This window comes from Haliotis rubra, unplaced genomic scaffold (genome assembly GCF_003918875.1).
Source record: "Haliotis rubra isolate DU_JTF1 unplaced genomic scaffold, ASM391887v1 Scf345, whole genome shotgun sequence".
NCBI classification, from domain to species: Eukaryota; Metazoa; Mollusca; class Gastropoda; order Lepetellida; family Haliotidae; genus Haliotis; species Haliotis rubra.
In genome coordinates, this window is record NW_025767019.1 from 830,640 (window position 1) to 847,069 (window position 16,430).

The window sequence follows — 16,430 nt, forward strand, 5'->3', positions numbered from 1 at the left end:
TGGTGACCCGATCAATGCTGGTGCGTGGTCGATGCAATAGGCAGATGGCAATCATATCAAAACACAAAGAATGTCAAACAAATCGAAATTAATGTGACTGCAGTATTACAAAGTTATATTACGTTCGATAAAACACGCTGACCTACAACAGATGCGTTTCATATTGTCTTCAGGATATATTCTCAACTGTGTGGAGAACTCAAATAAATGGTCATGTTTACCGGGTTTGGCGCTGGTCTTGGTTTATCAACACCGTACCTGACCTGTGAGTCACTCACTCACTCACTCACTCACTCATATGATGATTGTATACCGCCTCATCAGGAACGTGCAGGTAATAGCGACAAATCATCTTCAGGAATTTTCTCACTGGGGAATGAAGGACAAGAGCGTATCAGTACGCTGAAAGGAGGCCTGTCTTACGAACTCGGACACACTCCATTATTGTGTGAAAGCAAGGCGTCACTTGACTTGGGGAAAGAGCTTCCTGGAAATCCCCGAGGGATAAGGAGGGCCACGCTTCCGGATATAGCCCAGATCAGCTGACACTTCTTTAAGAAGCGCCGGAAGTGACGATAACATCTCGATTCAGTATCCTGACATTTCCAGGCTGTTTCTCTATTGATGGCCCGTTTCTGATTTTAGACTTTGTGCAAGGAAAATAGATTGGGCGGGGAATAAGCGGCCATGAGCAAGTCAGGTCGGAAAGAGTAAGGGCCGTGGGAGGGTTTAAAGGAACTCCACCGCAGGTTATAGTTAAAAAAGGACGTGTCGAGATTTCCGCTGAATATTATTAGCTCTGATTCAAATAGAACGTCTTTATAGCTGCGGCTGTCAGCCTAATTAAGTCCAAGATAGTTGACACCACCTCTGTGCAGCAGACATGAGAAAGTTAATACGTTTCGTTTACGTACATTTCACACAGTCCGTGGTAAAAATATGACATTAACGCTACTTTGTTGTAATGTTACATCGTAGGGGATCACTTTGATCCCGGTAGTCAAATAAAGGCGACTGGATAGCCTGGTGGTTTGAGCTCTACCCCACGTGGAAACTGTCTGATTCACCACATCTGTATAACGGGTTTCTCATAATATCAATCACTAGGCTGTCTGGTTTAACCTATACTCATGCCAATAATGGTTGTCACCCCTTCAAGTTATTATATTGGAGGGGGGGGGTTGACAACCATTATTGGCATGAGTATATATTATTTATAGACCACGTCATAAAGTTATCATATTGCTGAACGCGGCATTAAACAACAAAACTAAGACCTCCCCATAAACACGTTTACAAACTGTTATGTGGTGTCGATGTGGAGCTCACACTGTTCCCATGTCTGGCATCGAACCAGTGTCTTCGACGAGATGAGCGAACACTTCAGCAACTACGCCAACTAACCCCCCCTGGTCATTTTTGTACTTTTTTTATATTTTCGGTGTAGGTCTGGTGTTGTTAGGGTCTGATGAGGGTAATCGTCAACAAAAGGCACATTTTTAGACATTTTACTTTGTGTGTGAACAGTGCGTCATCACGGGGCGCCAGTTTAATGTAAAGGGAAGGCTGAAGTGATGGGTCTCTGAGTTTGGGTTAATGCTTTATCTTGCTGACAAACCATAGTCATCTGTTCTTGTAAAGGAACGCAATTGTGCAGAGTGTATGGGCCATCCGTAAACCTAAGAATTGATCTTACAAACTGTAAGAAGCGGAATCTGGTGGTCAGACAAATGTCATCGTATCGCAATTGCGTAGATCGCCTTGTGTTCAGCTGTGCCCGTCCGAAGGTGTTTAGTTGTATCCACATTGTGTTCAGTTGTGCCCGTCTTGTGTTTAGTTGTGTCCGTCTTGTGTTTAGTTGCATCCATATTATGTTTAGTTATGCCCGTCTTGTGTTTAGTTGTGTCCGTCTTGTGTTTAGTTGCATCCATATTCTGTTTAGTTATGCCCGCCTTGTGTTTAGTTGTGTCCGTCTTGTGTTTAGTTGTGCCCGTCTTGTGTTTGGTTGTGTCCGTCTTGTGTTTAGTTGTGTCCATATTGTGTTCAGTTGTGCCCGTCTTGTGTTTAGTTGTGTCCGTCTTGTGTTTAGTTGCATCCATATTCTGTTTAGTTGTGTCCGTCTTGTGTTTAGTTGTGTCCGTCTTGTGTTTAGTTGTGTCCGTATTGTGTTTAGTTGTGCCCGTCTTGTGTTTAGTTGTGTCCGTCTTGTGTTTAGTTGTGTCCGTCTTGTGTTTAGTTGTGTCCGTCTTGTGTTTAGTTGCATCCATATTATGTTTAGTTATGCCCGTCTTGTGTTTAGTTGTGTCCGTCTTGTGTTTAGTTGCATCCATATTCTGTTTAGTTATGCCCGCCTTGTGTTTAGTTGTGTCCGTCTTGTGTTTAGTTGTGTCCGTCTTGTGTTTAGTTGTGTCCATATTGTGTTTAGTTGTGTCCATATTGTGTTCAGTTGTGACCGTCTTGTGTTTAGTCTTGTGTTTAGTTGTGTCCGTCTTGTGTTTAGTTGTGTCCATATTGTGTTTAGTTGTGTCCATATTGTGTTCAGTTGTGCCCGTCTTGTGTTTAGTTGTGTCCGTCTTGTGTTTAGTTGTGTCCATATTGTGTTCAGTTGTGCCCGTCTTGTGTTTAGTTGTGTCCGTCTTGTGTTTAGTTGTGTCCATCTTGTGTTTAGTTGTGTCCATCTTGTGTTTCTTGTGTCTTGTGTTTAGTTGTGTCCGTCTTGTGTTTAGTTGTGTCCGTCTTGTGTTTAGTTGTGTCCATATTGTGTTTCCGTCTTGTGTTTAGTTGTGCCCGTCTTGTGTTTGGTTGTGTCCGTCTTGTGTTTAGTTGTGTCCATATTGTGTTCAGTTGTGCCCGCCTTGTGTTTAGTTGTGTCCGTCTTGTGTTTAGTTGTGCCCGTCTTGTGTTTGGTTGTGTCCGTCTTGTGTTTAGTTGCATCCATATTGTGTTCAGTTGTGCCCGTTGTGCCCGTCTTGTGTTTAGTTGTGTTGCCCGTCTTGTGTTTAGTTGTGTCCATATTGTGTTTAGTTGTGCCCGTCTTGTGTTTAGTTATTGTGCCCGTCTTGTGTTTTGTTGTCCGTCCGCCTTGTGTTTAGTTTTTGCTGTGCCCGTCTTGTGTTTAGTTTGGTCCGTCTTGTGTTTGGTTGTATCTTGTGTTGTTGTTCCATTTGTGTTCAGTTGTGTCCGTCTTGTGTTTAGTTGTGTCCGTCTTGTGTTTAGTTGTGTCCGTCTTGTGTTTAGTTGTGTCCGTCTTGTGTTTAGTTGTGTCCGTCTTGTGTTTGGTTGTGTCCATATTGTGTTTAGTTGTGTCCGTCTTGTGTTTAGTTGTTGTCCGTCTTGTGTTTAGTTGTGTCCGTCTTGTGTTTGGTCTTGTGTTGTGTCCGTCTTGTGTTTGGTTGTGTCCGTCTTGTGTTTAGTTTGTGTCCGTCTTGTGTTTGGTTGTATCCATATTGTGTTTGGTTGTGTCCGTCTTGTGTTTGGTTGTGTCCGTCTTGTGTTTGGTTGTGTCCGTCTTGTGTTTGGTTGTGCCCGTCTTGTGTTTAGTTGTGTCCGTCTTGTGTTTGGTTGTGTCCGTCTTGTGTTTAGTTGCATCCATATTGTGTTCAGTTGTGTCCGTCTTGTGTTTAGTTGCATCCATATTGTGTTTGGTTGTCTTGTGTTTATCCATATTGTGTTCAGTTGTGTCCGTCTTGTGTTTGGTTGTATCCATATTGTGTTTTGTTGTGTCCGTCTTGTGTTTGGTTGTATCCATATTGTGTTTTGCTGTGTCCGTCTTGTGTTTGGTTGTATCCATATTGTGTTTTGCTGTGTCCGTCTTGTGTTTGGTTGTGTCTTCTTTATGTATATCTGTGTTATGTATACCCTTACACTGTAACCTCATGGAAGTCAGATGTAATTTTGTTTCGAAATTTAGTTCCTATGACTAGTTCTAGTCCCCAAAGTCTCATCAGGCGACCATCAAATGACTACTTCAAACCGATCTGCAGCCAAGTAACTCAAAGCACTAAATTTGCTTCCTCGTTAAGGATAAGAAAAAATGGACTATTCACAGCAAAGAGGTAGCACACTTCGTGTTGATGTATCTGTGGAATGAAAGAAGCCCCGATACCATAAAGAATCCCATCACTGAACGAATCGTTTAACTTCAAGTAGAGTTTCCCTGTACCCATCACCCAGATGAGCACGCCATTCGACCGTTTGACGCAAGCTCGGTCTCGAGGGTACGGTATCGTCTAAAGACGCAAGAGTTAAAGAGCAACACCGATCAAATCATTATAAATTATCTCATCTAACACAAACTTTGTACACCATTGGGTGATAAGGTAATATTTGTACAATGCTGAAAGGTACGGCTTGTTGTTTGTGGCTACTGACTCGAGAGATTTTCACGTTTTTGTCCACGTAGACACAGCATGAACTTTAAAAGTAAATGGTTTTCGATCTATGTGGAAGTCGGCGACGTTGAAGTCTGGAATTCTTCCTAGCGTGTTGACGTAAACCCATAATCTCCTCTATTTGAAACCGAGATGATGGGTGGGTGGGGACGCGACTCCAGAATTCAATTTAGCAGCGTTACTGTAAAGAAGCTCGGAGTCAACGGAGTAGGTGTCCTCAGAGGCTGACAATTGTCGGGCTATCAGACATGTGGATTTGGTAAACCAGTCTGAACAGTGGGGGTTTCTTGTGATGGTAGATAGAAGGCGCTATAGCACGCCTTCCGACCGGACATGTTCCTGCTGTAATGGCCACCCCCATCCACTAATGTCAAGAACAAATGCCAGCATTCCTTTGGTTGCTACCTATCAGAGAGAATAAAGAAATTCCATCTGGTAGCGAAATACAGCGAGTGAGGGATGGATAGAGTGACTGAGTGAGTGAGTGAAGGAGTGGGTGAAGGAGCGAAAGGCTGAGTGAGTAAAGAGTGATTGAGTGAGAATTTAGTTTTACGCCGCTTTTGACAATATTCTAGAATATCACGGCGGGGGACACCAGAAATGGGCTTCACACATTGTACCAATGTGTGGAATCGAACCCGGGTCTTCGGCGTGACGAGCGAACGTTTTAACCAGCTAGGCTACCCCACCGCCTCGAGTGCGTACAGAAGTGGTATGACTCCCCGACCCGACCTTCTTTGTACGCTGTTAATACTTGTAAAGCACACACACACTGGACACACACACAACATACACACACACACACACACAATAATACACACACACACACACACACACATTGTGTCACACACTTAGAACATGGACCTTACTTTGTTGTTTTTAAGAATTATATAATAATTATATATTTTATGACATTAGTAAAACACCTCATTGATACCAACAAAACTGTTGCTACTAATCACTACTGTTTTGGACTCGCTGTTTGCTTTCTTTTTAAGTATCGTAATCGGATATATGTACGTATACACGGCTGGTTTGCATGGACTGCTGAAGACCAATTCCTACCTGGATGTTTCTGGTATATGTCCAGCTACTTTCTGTGGGCATCTGCGGGGTTATATGTTCAAAAGGTTCTTTTTTATGTGTTGTTGTCTTTCATTGCAGACAGAAGTATTGAGAATTGATCTTGTTTCGAATTTATAACAACAGAAAGGGCGGGTTGTCCTGTAGTGATATTTAGGAAGGGTTGGGGCCCGGTCTCATGCTCTGATAGATGACTGCTCAATACTGTATCGGCATTAATGCCCATAACTTCGTACTACGAGCTGCCTCGAATACCACGACGCTAAAATAGCCACCAATCAAATCACTCTTCCGCGCGAGAGAAATTCTGTGCTCGGTTAGAGATAGATATAGCTACGTCAGTTCCTAAACAAGGCCATGGTCGGGAACCGGTCCAGGGTATGTAACTGACTTCAGAGATATATCATGGGACACTCGAGGATGAGACCACCATGTATGGGGTGATATTCGGGCAGGACTGGCCCCTTGAAGAGTCGTCAGGGTGGTGAGACATTATTTCAGAAAACAACTCCATCCATAAGAGTCTTGTGATGAATGTTCGCTGTTTAGAATATTCATAATTTCCGGTCTTGCAAACCCTCTGCAAAAATCACTTCAAACACTCCCGATCAATCCAGACGACCCCCTGACTTCGCCTGTTCAATTTCTCTCTCCTCTGCTATCTGGGAAACCAACCTTTGATAAAACAGCCTCCTCGCAACTTCAACCCTTGAGTACTGTAAACCCTTAATTTTATTCCTTATCTCAAACAGGAGGTCAATTTCCGAGCCAGTGCGGCCATTTTAGGAAATAATTAGAATTTCGATGATCTCTTGAAGCTGAAGGCGGGGTGCGGCGCCCCGTGTAGTTGTCATCTAAATTGGATTCCATCGTACCTTGGGTTGCCGTTCCCCTCGTACGAGGGGGACACGTGGCGGCTAATACTTAACTGAAAGACCGAGACATGTAATGAAAACACTTCCCCTACAACTTGGAAGAGGAGTTTAGAAAGAAAACTTTGTAAAAGTTTTATCTTCCGGTGACCTGGGACCGGAAGTGCGCGGTAATAAGTTCTTTGCATGCTGTGGTGGGTCAGCCTGGATGTTTTCAAGTGTGAAATATTCTCGTTTTGTTGAGGTTCTTCCTATCCAGACTGTGCTTCCGAGTCCGTGGCTGTTTGCTCTGTATCAATAATCAGGGTTTTCCTGCACAGAGATCAAATCACGTGTATCTTCAAGTTGGGATCATTATTCGCTTTTGTTGGGAATTAAACCCGAGTTCCCGGTGTGACGCTTTACCCTATAAGCTACCTTACCTCCCCAGTGGGTACTGATGATCATTGTAGAGTGGTAAGGGTGTGCTCTACCAGCTATATGGCGGCAGTCTGTAAATAATCAACTCTGGACCAGACAATCCAGTGATCAACAGCATGAGCATCGATCTGCGCAATTGGGAACCGATGACATGTGTCAACCAAGCCAGCGAGCCTGACCAGCCGATCCCGTTAGTCGCCTCTTACGACAAGCATGGGTTACTGAAGGTTCATTCTAACCCAGACCTTCACGGGTCAGCCTAACTGTGTACACTGAAGACATTACTTTAAGTTCTTTTGTTCAGGTGTCCCCCGTTACTGATTTTACCTGTGATTGACTGCTGGTTCTACAGCTCCTGTTGTTGGTTACGGTAAAATAACGTTAAGGGATATAATGGGATAGCAGCCGGGTAACATCTACAGGAGCTTTTAGCAATATTCCAGCATTATCACAGCAGGGGACACCAGCAATGGGCTTCACACATAGTACCCATGTGGGGAATAGAATTTGGGTCTTCGGCATGACGAGCGAACGCTTTAACCACTAGCCTACCCCATCGCGTTTTCAATAAAGTATAAATACATTGAATTTCTTTATTATTGTTGTATTTACTCGTGTCACTAGTGGAAAGACATCCATAGCCCTTTGGTCCTTGATGAATTCGGGTTTGGTGTTTGAACCTGAGAAGCCCGGCCCGTGATCATCAACCCATGGAAGCAAGGCTCAGATGCTTTCACGCACTGGTATGTTTTTGTATGGCCATTTAAGATAGCTGTACACCATTTTATGTCATGAGTTCAATAAATGATGAAACTCAGTGAAATTGAGGAATTCTTAACAAAATTTTACCCCGAAACGAACACATGCACGATATTTGCACATGCTTTCCAGCAATTTCATGCATGATCGTCGTGCAATTTATCTGCATAAAGTTTGCAGTTGGTTCCCCCCAAGTTAGTGGAGAATTTTATCTTCGATGTAACCACACACACACACGAACGCACGCACACACGCACACACGCACACACGCACGCACGCACACACACACCATATAGTGAGTGCTTTAAGTGAGTCTAAACTTTTTTTGGGTAGTATATGTGTAAAATCTCAATACTCATAGTACTGTAGTACTGATGCTGACCAATATTCAAACAAAGCCATAGTTATCACACATTTCGAATTATACCTCCCCTACTTCCCCCTATCCCCGCCACTCTCTCACACACCACATACTCCACCCACCACCTCTCTTCTGCTGGAATATGGCTAAAAGTGGTGTAAAACCATACTTACTCGTGCTAATAATGAACACTGATAGTAATGAGTTACTTCCCACTGGACTTGTGAAAACAGAATTATTTTTTTTTTAATTCAAACAGTGTATTCACTGAACACAGTTTACACGTTTAAATACGTTTCCGGGCTTGAATTGATCAATTCCTTTTCAAAGGTTGTCAGATAAGGCCAGTATACATGCACTCAACAGGTTTATTTACAATAAAATTAACTGACGTCAAAGGCAGGAATATAAAAGAATGATCAATGTCTTTAATGACTGTAAATCATGAACAAACTGCATGCACGTTCAATTTCTTAATGTGTGATGATATATGTGACTACATACGCGTTCGTTTATATAGCATATTGCTGAAGCATTAGTGCATAATGCCCCATATCAGTTTTGTTGTTTAAGACGCACGGATTTATCTTCCAGTAAAGATTGGGGTTAGAATTAATCTTCAGTAACCCATGCATGTCGTAAGAGGAGACTAACGGGATCGGGTGGTTTGGTTGGCTGGTCTGGTTGACACATCGTTTCCCAGTTGCGTAGATCTATGATCATCCAGTCTCGATTATTTACAGTGAGTAGCACCGCTTTTAGCAATATTTCCTCAATATCACGGCGGGTGACAACAGAAATGGGCTCACATAATGTACCCATGTGGGGAATCGAACCCGGGTCTTTGGTGTGACGAGCCAACGCTTTAACCACTAGGCTACCCTACCGCCCCGATTATTTACAGACCGTCGCCATGGTGGAATGTTGCTGACCGCGGCGTTAAACAACAAACAAACAAACAACGGATTTATCAATGTGACAATCTGACAGCAGCTTGATAAAATCCTTCAATACCTATGATTCCAAGTCGACATGATTGTAAAGAGGAAGTTGATACAAGTAGCAATATTCTGTGAATTCCATTTGACATATATATAGGTAAAACGAAGTGATTATACATTCAACTGACAGCTGACCAATATCCTATAGATATGTATATCCTATGCAATACGTATATGGTCAGCTGTCACCTGAGTGAATATACATCTGTTTATACTGAGTCAAAAAATAAACTTCACATTCTTTCTTCAGGGCACTATAAAAGAACAGGAGATGGTAAGATGGTTAAATTGTTATTATTTCATTGCTGAGATCTGTGTGATGTACTCGATACACTGACAGTGCAATAATCAGTTCCATTAGGCTACACCGCCGTTCCAAAACATGGGTATACAGAATGTCAAGTCACAAGAATAAAAATGCGAAATTTCTCAGTTCAATATCGTGTATGGCCGCCCCGCGCATTCACCACTGCCAAACACCGTCTCCTCATCGACTGCCTGATGCTTGTGAACACGTGGTTGGGGATTCTGCGCCATTGCTCTTGCAAGGCAGTGCCAAGTTCCTGCAAATTCTGAGGTTGGTTCCTAAGACCACGAAGCCTTCTCCCAAGTGCATCCCAAACGTGCTCTATTGGATTAAGGTCAGGGGACCTCGATGGCCAGTCCATGACGTTGATTCCAGCGTTTTGAAGGAAATTTCGTGTCAACATCGCGGTATGCGGCCGAGCATTATCATGCTGGAACTGTAGACCTGGGCCATGAGCCTCCATGAAAGGAACGAGTTCAGGGGTGAGCACCTGGTCGCGGTAAGCAGCAGCTGTGAGGTTTCCACGGATGACCAGAAGTCGGGAACGGTTGTTCCCACAGAAATCACCCCACACCATGCAACTTCCGCCCCCGAATCTGTCGACTTCCTGTACACAACATTGGGCATACCGTTCACGACGTCGTCTCCAGACTCTATGCCTGCCGTCCGCGAATCTGAGGGTAAACCTGGATTCATCGCTAAAGACGACTCGATTCCAGTCTCTCTGGGTCCATCGGAGGTGACGTTGGGCCCACAGCAGACGTTGACGTTGATGAAACGGCGTCAATATTGGCCCACGATATGGACGTCGAGAATGGAGATTGGCAGCCCGCAACCGATTTCGAATGGTCCGTGAGGACAGTCGACCTCTAAACATCTCAGCCCTGGTTCGTGTAGCCGGCAGAAATCTGTCACGTAGGTGACGTAGGACGATTTGACGATCTTGGTCTTCTGCTCGTGACGTCACACGTTGACGACCCGACCTTGGGCGATCAGAAGTGGTGCCAGTTTGTTGTAGACGACCTCGCAAGTCATACACAGTACGACGGCTGCATTCCATTGCTCTTGCGACGTCAATAACTGATCTTCCCGCTTGCAACATGCCAACGGCACGTTCACGTTGCACATTTGACAATCGTGGTACCGTTAGAACTGTGGTTTAAAAGTGTTTTTTCAATTCTTGAGGCCAATGCAAACATGTGCATGTGAAGAAAACTTCGATGCGAAGATCACGTGATCGACTGCACGTGCAAAACCTGATTTGGCACTAACGTCATTTGGGTTTGAGTGGGTTTTGCTAACGTTTTTCTAGAGTCGAAAGATAGGGATTCCATTTCGGATACATAGATGAACATTTTTCAAATTACATGCTGTGAAGTTTCTTTTTTGACTCAGTATATATGATCCTAATGGAATCACATGCAATCCAGCAATGCCACAATGGGGGCACAGCAAAAGGCGTCTGTAGCACACATTCACCCTTTAATACATCTGCAGCACATATTCAGAGAGAGAGAGAGAGAGAGAGAGAGAGAGAGAGAGAGAGAGAGAGAGAGAGAGAGAGAGAGAGAGAGAGAGAGAGAGAGAGAGAGAGAGAGAGAGAGAGAGAGAGAGAGAGAGAGAGAGAGAGAGTAAAATGAACATGATAGGAAGAGAGAGTATGCCCGCCCATCGTCTTAATGCGCAACGCCCAAAACTCTTGCCACATATAGACTTGCATTTGCTATATTGGATATGTTTGTTACAGAATCTGCATGACCGGCAAAATCACCAGAAGATGCTGACAGTTTAATGAAATCTTCAGCAGGTCGTATTTCGCAAGAACATACAACTTGTTTTCCAAAGGGCGAAGTATGGCGTCAAGTTAACTCAGGGCATGGCTCCCGTCATCATTCATGTCGCGGACCTATCAGAATAGTTCAGCGCAGCATAATTGTACTTTTTAATGGGGTCTTTGAAGTTAGCCCCCAATAGTTTTAAGAAGTCGGTAATAAAACATAAGCCTACTTTCAATGTATAATGCGTGATTGTGGTAAATGTTTACTCATCAAGACAATGCTTATTGCGCCTACACCTATCGTAAGTCTATGTATAGCAGATGGGCCTTTCGTAAGTCTGTGTATATAGCGCAACGCCTATTGTAAATCTGTGTATAGCGACCATGCTTATCGTCAGTCAATATACAGCGGTCACATCTATCGTAAGTCTATGTATAGCGGATACGCCTATCGTAAGTCTCTCTATAGCAGCAAGGAGACTATATGTTGTAGAGTATCCCTGATAGCAGATGGGCCTTTCGTAAGTCTGTGTATAGAATATGGGCCTGTCATAAGTATGTGTATAGCGGATACGTGTCTATATCGTAGGTCTAAGTATAGCAGAAGGGCATATCGTAAATCCCTGTATAACGGATACGATTATCGTAAGTCTATGTATAGCAGATGGGCATATCGTAAATCCCCGTATAGCGGTACGATTATCGTAAGTCTATGTATAGCGGATACGTCTATCGTAAGTCTATGTATAGCGGATACGTCTATCGTAAGTCTATGTATAACATTTGGGTCTATCGAAAGTCTGTCTATAGCAGATGGGCCTATCGTAAATCACTGTATAGCGGATACGCCTATCGTAAGTCTATGTATATAGCGCAACGCCTATCGTAAATCTGTGTATAGCGACCATGCTTATCGTCAGTCAATATACAGCGGTTACATCTATCGTAAGTCTGTGTATAGCGGCTTCGTCTATCGTGAGCTGATGTACCGTGGATACGCCTGTCGTAAGTCTGTGTATGGCTATCATCCGTCCAGCTACAGAAGCTGCGCCATCAAGACCATGGTTAAGCGTTAGCTGTTCGATGTCTTGTTAACCAGGAGCTGCGTGTTGGGGCTGATCCTCTAACCGCAGTAATGACCCAAGACTCGATGTCTCCTCCTCCTCGGGTAATCAAATCAGAAAGTTGGGGAGATACGGTTCATGGAGGACTAATGGCACCCAGTGTTTGATCACAAACACCCTAACAAGATTCCTGTGTTAAATGCGTAGATATCCGATCCTACATCAGACCCGTCAGTTGTAATGAACATTAGATAACTGCTGCAGATTGAGCGGCTTCGGCCTCATCCAGGCTTACACGTGGTCTCTGGTGATGTAAGATCTGGTTATACAATATCGCAGTGCCGTTCCTCCTGGGTCTCCCCGACCAATGTTTGAAGCCTCGGCACTGTCACTGGCGCTGTTAGCGTTCACAACTATGAGACTATATACCCTTATGGAGGGACTATATACCCTTATGGAGAGACTATATACCCTTATGGAGAGACTATATACCCTTATGGATAAAATATAGGCCAAGCCAAATCCCGGACGCTTTTAACTACACTAGGCTACAACCATAATCGTGACAAGAGCAAATGGCTGCATTACTTTGGTTGTTTTTATCTAAGAAAGAGAGGGTAGAACACCACATGCAGTAACAAAACACACAGAGTGAGTGAGTGGGTGAGTGAGTGAGTGGGTGAGTGAGTGAGTGAGTGAGTGAGTGAGTGAGTGTGTGAGTGAGTGAGTGAGAGTGAGTGAGTGAGTGCGTGCGTGCGTGCATGAGTGAGTGACGTTGTTGATGAGTCAGGCGAGTAATGGATGAGTGAGAAGATGCTGAATGTGTCTGATGCATTAGTGAGTTAGCCAGTCACTTCAACAACGTGACGAAAATCAAATGTTATAGCCACCTTTCAGTGTGACATGAATTATAAATTTGCTGAGGGCTAAAATCTGTTTAATTCAGAGCGATATTGCAGACATGTATGGCAATGAGCAGTTTCATGTTCTGTAATCTGGGTCGGTACAGTGTTGTTCCAGGCCTCCTTGTATGTCAACTGGCATGTTTTCATCAATTCTAGTCCACAATTCGAATTTCTTCGCTACACTAAGTAGATAATGTGTTACAGACTCAGTTTTGTAGCTTGCTGCTACATACTGAGCACACTTGAAATAGACAAGGCATATCTGTGATTGCTTCTGCATATCATCTCCAGGAACATCGGCTTCAGTTTGTCAATAGCAGCTGTCATTGCCGTGGAAATTGTAAGTTGCAGCGGTCGGGCATCGCTGACGAACATTTGGCACAGTACGTGGACATTTTTCAATTTATTTTTTCTGTCCGGGACATATTTGACACAAGTCACTCGCGTAGAAAGCTCATGAAATTATATATACAGACACAGACAGACGCGCGACGCACGCACGCACGCACACACACGCGAGCACAGAGTCCAAAGGTAATGCCACTCTACTCTAAAGGTACCTGTGGGCGGGTTGGCCAATCTCCAAGCGCTTACATTCAAAATGAATGACGCTATGCAGGATTCTGACAGTTTAATGAAATATTCAGAAAGTCAAATTTCGCAAGAACATATAATTATTGTTCCAAAGGTCGATGTATGGCGTCAAGTTTAGACAGGGCATGGCGTCTGTCATCATTCATGTCACGGACCTGTCAAATCTGTTCAAGTCGGAGTAGTTCAGCGCAGAAATAATTGTACCTTTTAATGAGGCCTCTGAGCTTACCTCCCAATAAATAGTCTTCTAGCGTGAAACATGAAACCGCCGGTGCCAATGTAACTTGCCCTTGTTAAATGTATTTTGCGCGAGTACGCCCAGTGGTAAATCTGTATCCATTAAGGCTATGTCTATGGGTCCTTGTTCGCCATGATTACGATTATCATAAACCTACGTGTAGCTCCTACTCTGCCCATCGTAAGTATATGTGAAGCTTCTACTCTGCCTATCGTAAGTCTATGTGTAGCTTCTACTCTGCCTATCGTAAGTCTACCTGTGTAGTAGCTTCTACTCTGCCTCTCGTAAGTCTACTTCTATGTAGCTTCTACTCTGCCTATCGTAAGTCTATATGTAGCTCTACTCTGCCTATCGTAAGTCTATCTGCCTATCGTAAGTCTATGTAGCTTCTACTCTATAGCTTCTACTCTGCCTATCGTAAGTCTATGTGTAGCTTCTACTCTGCCTATCGTAAGTCTATGTGTAGCTTCTACTCTGCCTATCGTAAGTCTATGTGTAGCTTCTACTCTGCCTATCGTAAGTCTATATGTAGCTTCTACTCTGCCTATCGTAAGTCTATGTAAGTCTACGTGTAGCTACTACTCTGCCTATCGTAAGTCTACGTGTAGCTTCTACTCTGCCTATCGTAAGTCTATGTGTAGCTTCTACTCTGCCTATCGTAAGTCTATGTGTAGCTTCTACTCTGCCTATCGTAAGTCTATGTGTAGCTTCTACTCTGCCTATCGTAAGTCTAGCTTCTACTCTGCCTATCGTGTAGCTACGTGTAGCTACTACTGCCTATCGTAAGTCTATGTGTAGCTTCTATGTGTAGCTTCTGCCTATCATCGTAAGTCTAAGTCTATGTGTAGCTACTACTCTGCCTATCGTAAGTCTATGTGTAGCTTCTACTCTGCCTATCGTAAGTCTATGTGTAGCTTCTACTCTGCCTATCGTAAGTCTATGTGTAGCTTCTACTCTGCCTATCGTAAGTCTATGTGTAGCTTCTACTCTGCCTATCGTAAGTCTACGTGTAGCTTCTACTCTGCCTATCGTAAGTCTATGTGTAGCTTCTACTCTGCCTATCGTAAGTCTATGTGTAGCTACTACTCTGCCTATCGTAAGTCTATGTGTAGCTTCTACTCTGCCTATCGTAAGTCTATATGTAGCTTCTACTCTGCCTATCGTAAGTCTATGTGTAGCTTCTATATGTATGTGTGGCGGCTGTGCGTATCGTAAGTCTATGTCTGGCGGCTGTGTATATGGCCTACAAGTCTATGTGTGATTTATCTGCGGCTGTGTATAAGTGGGACAAGTCTGTATGTGTGGCGGCTGTGCGTATCGTAAGTCTATGTGTGGCGGCTGTGTGTATGGTACAAGTCTGTGTGTGATTTATACGTACAGCTAATGGACGTACACGCCGATATCACTGTGACGTACCCAAGCAATGTTAGTAGATTTATAAATCATTGTTGTTTTTAGCCTTAATTGTTTTTTGGCAAGTGTGTGAGTGAGGTAAAATGGGCTTGGTATAACGCCGCTTTGAACAGTATTCAGTTACATCGTTGGGGGTCAGCATGACCTGGGAGGAAGCCAAGAGTTCAGGTTTACCACTTCCAAAAAACACCCTAAATCGAACACGCTGCTGACAAAAATAGAAACATAATCGGAGCGAATCAGGAATCGAATCCACATTCACAGATTCCTGGCACACTCAAGGGACGCGACTCTGAAGAGCGAAATGCGACGCCTTACAGCTTACAGCGCTATATTTGGCAGGTCCGTAATGTTAATGGTCTCGGATATCAGAAGGTAGCAATTGTAGAGACTTCGACATCACTGTGACATGCGCCCCCCAAAAAAACAACAACAAACAAAACAAAAACAAACAAACAAAACAAACAAACAAAGACAAAACCAAAAAACAACAAAACAAAACAACAACAAAAACAACAAAAAACAAGCAAACCCAAACAAACCAATAATAAACAACAAAAAAACCAAAAACCAAAACGACATACAACATAACGGCCCCGACAACTGTTATGTACGACAGCTTGTGTCCCCCTTGCGCAGTGGCGTGAAATCACCCTCTCATTCTACGCACATTTCCTATCAGCTGATTTAACCAGATGAATTGAATAAGAGGGCTAGCCTGAAGTAATTGGTGAATTACCATGTGGGACTAGCTACATTAATGTGGTCTTACGATTACGGCGAGAATAGAGAGTTATGTAAGACTCCAAATTAGGATAGAGACACGTTACGCGCTGCGTATATCGTTCTGTCGTGGGCATGAGGAAATTACTGTAATAGAATTGCTGATGGTATAAATAAGTTATGGAAATGGCATAATTCAGCCGAACAACCACTGTGTAATTTCACCATATCGGTAGGGATGCTGACGTCACACAGAAGCTCACCGTCATTCGGAAATAAAACATTTATGGGTTTGGAATGTGTTATTAGTTATTTCGAATAAAAAACAAACCAATACCATATTGCAATAATGACAAATTTGTGGATAAAACATTTTATATTGTGAGTGTGACATTTGCGTACAGATGTTTCTACCGTTGTTAAGTAGGGATGTACCTGGAAGACGAGGGAATGTATAGATTATGAGTGTTACAAAGAAAACACAATGAACTAAGCCTAAATAGGAAGCAATACCATCTTAAT

The 16,430-nt window shown here is 43.4% G+C and overlaps 1 protein-coding gene across 1 annotated transcript; it reads right to left on the reverse strand.

Annotated features, from left to right (window-relative positions):
• Window positions 1-3,409: 3,409 nt before the first annotated feature.
• On the reverse strand, window positions 3,410-3,790 carry LOC124284792 (hyphal wall protein 2-like). The gene has a single exon (XM_046720903.1). It carries the CDS (start codon window positions 3,788-3,790, stop codon window positions 3,410-3,412), a length of 381 nt encoding a protein of 126 aa, XP_046576859.1.
• Between the last annotated feature and the right edge of the window lie 12,640 nt (window positions 3,791-16,430).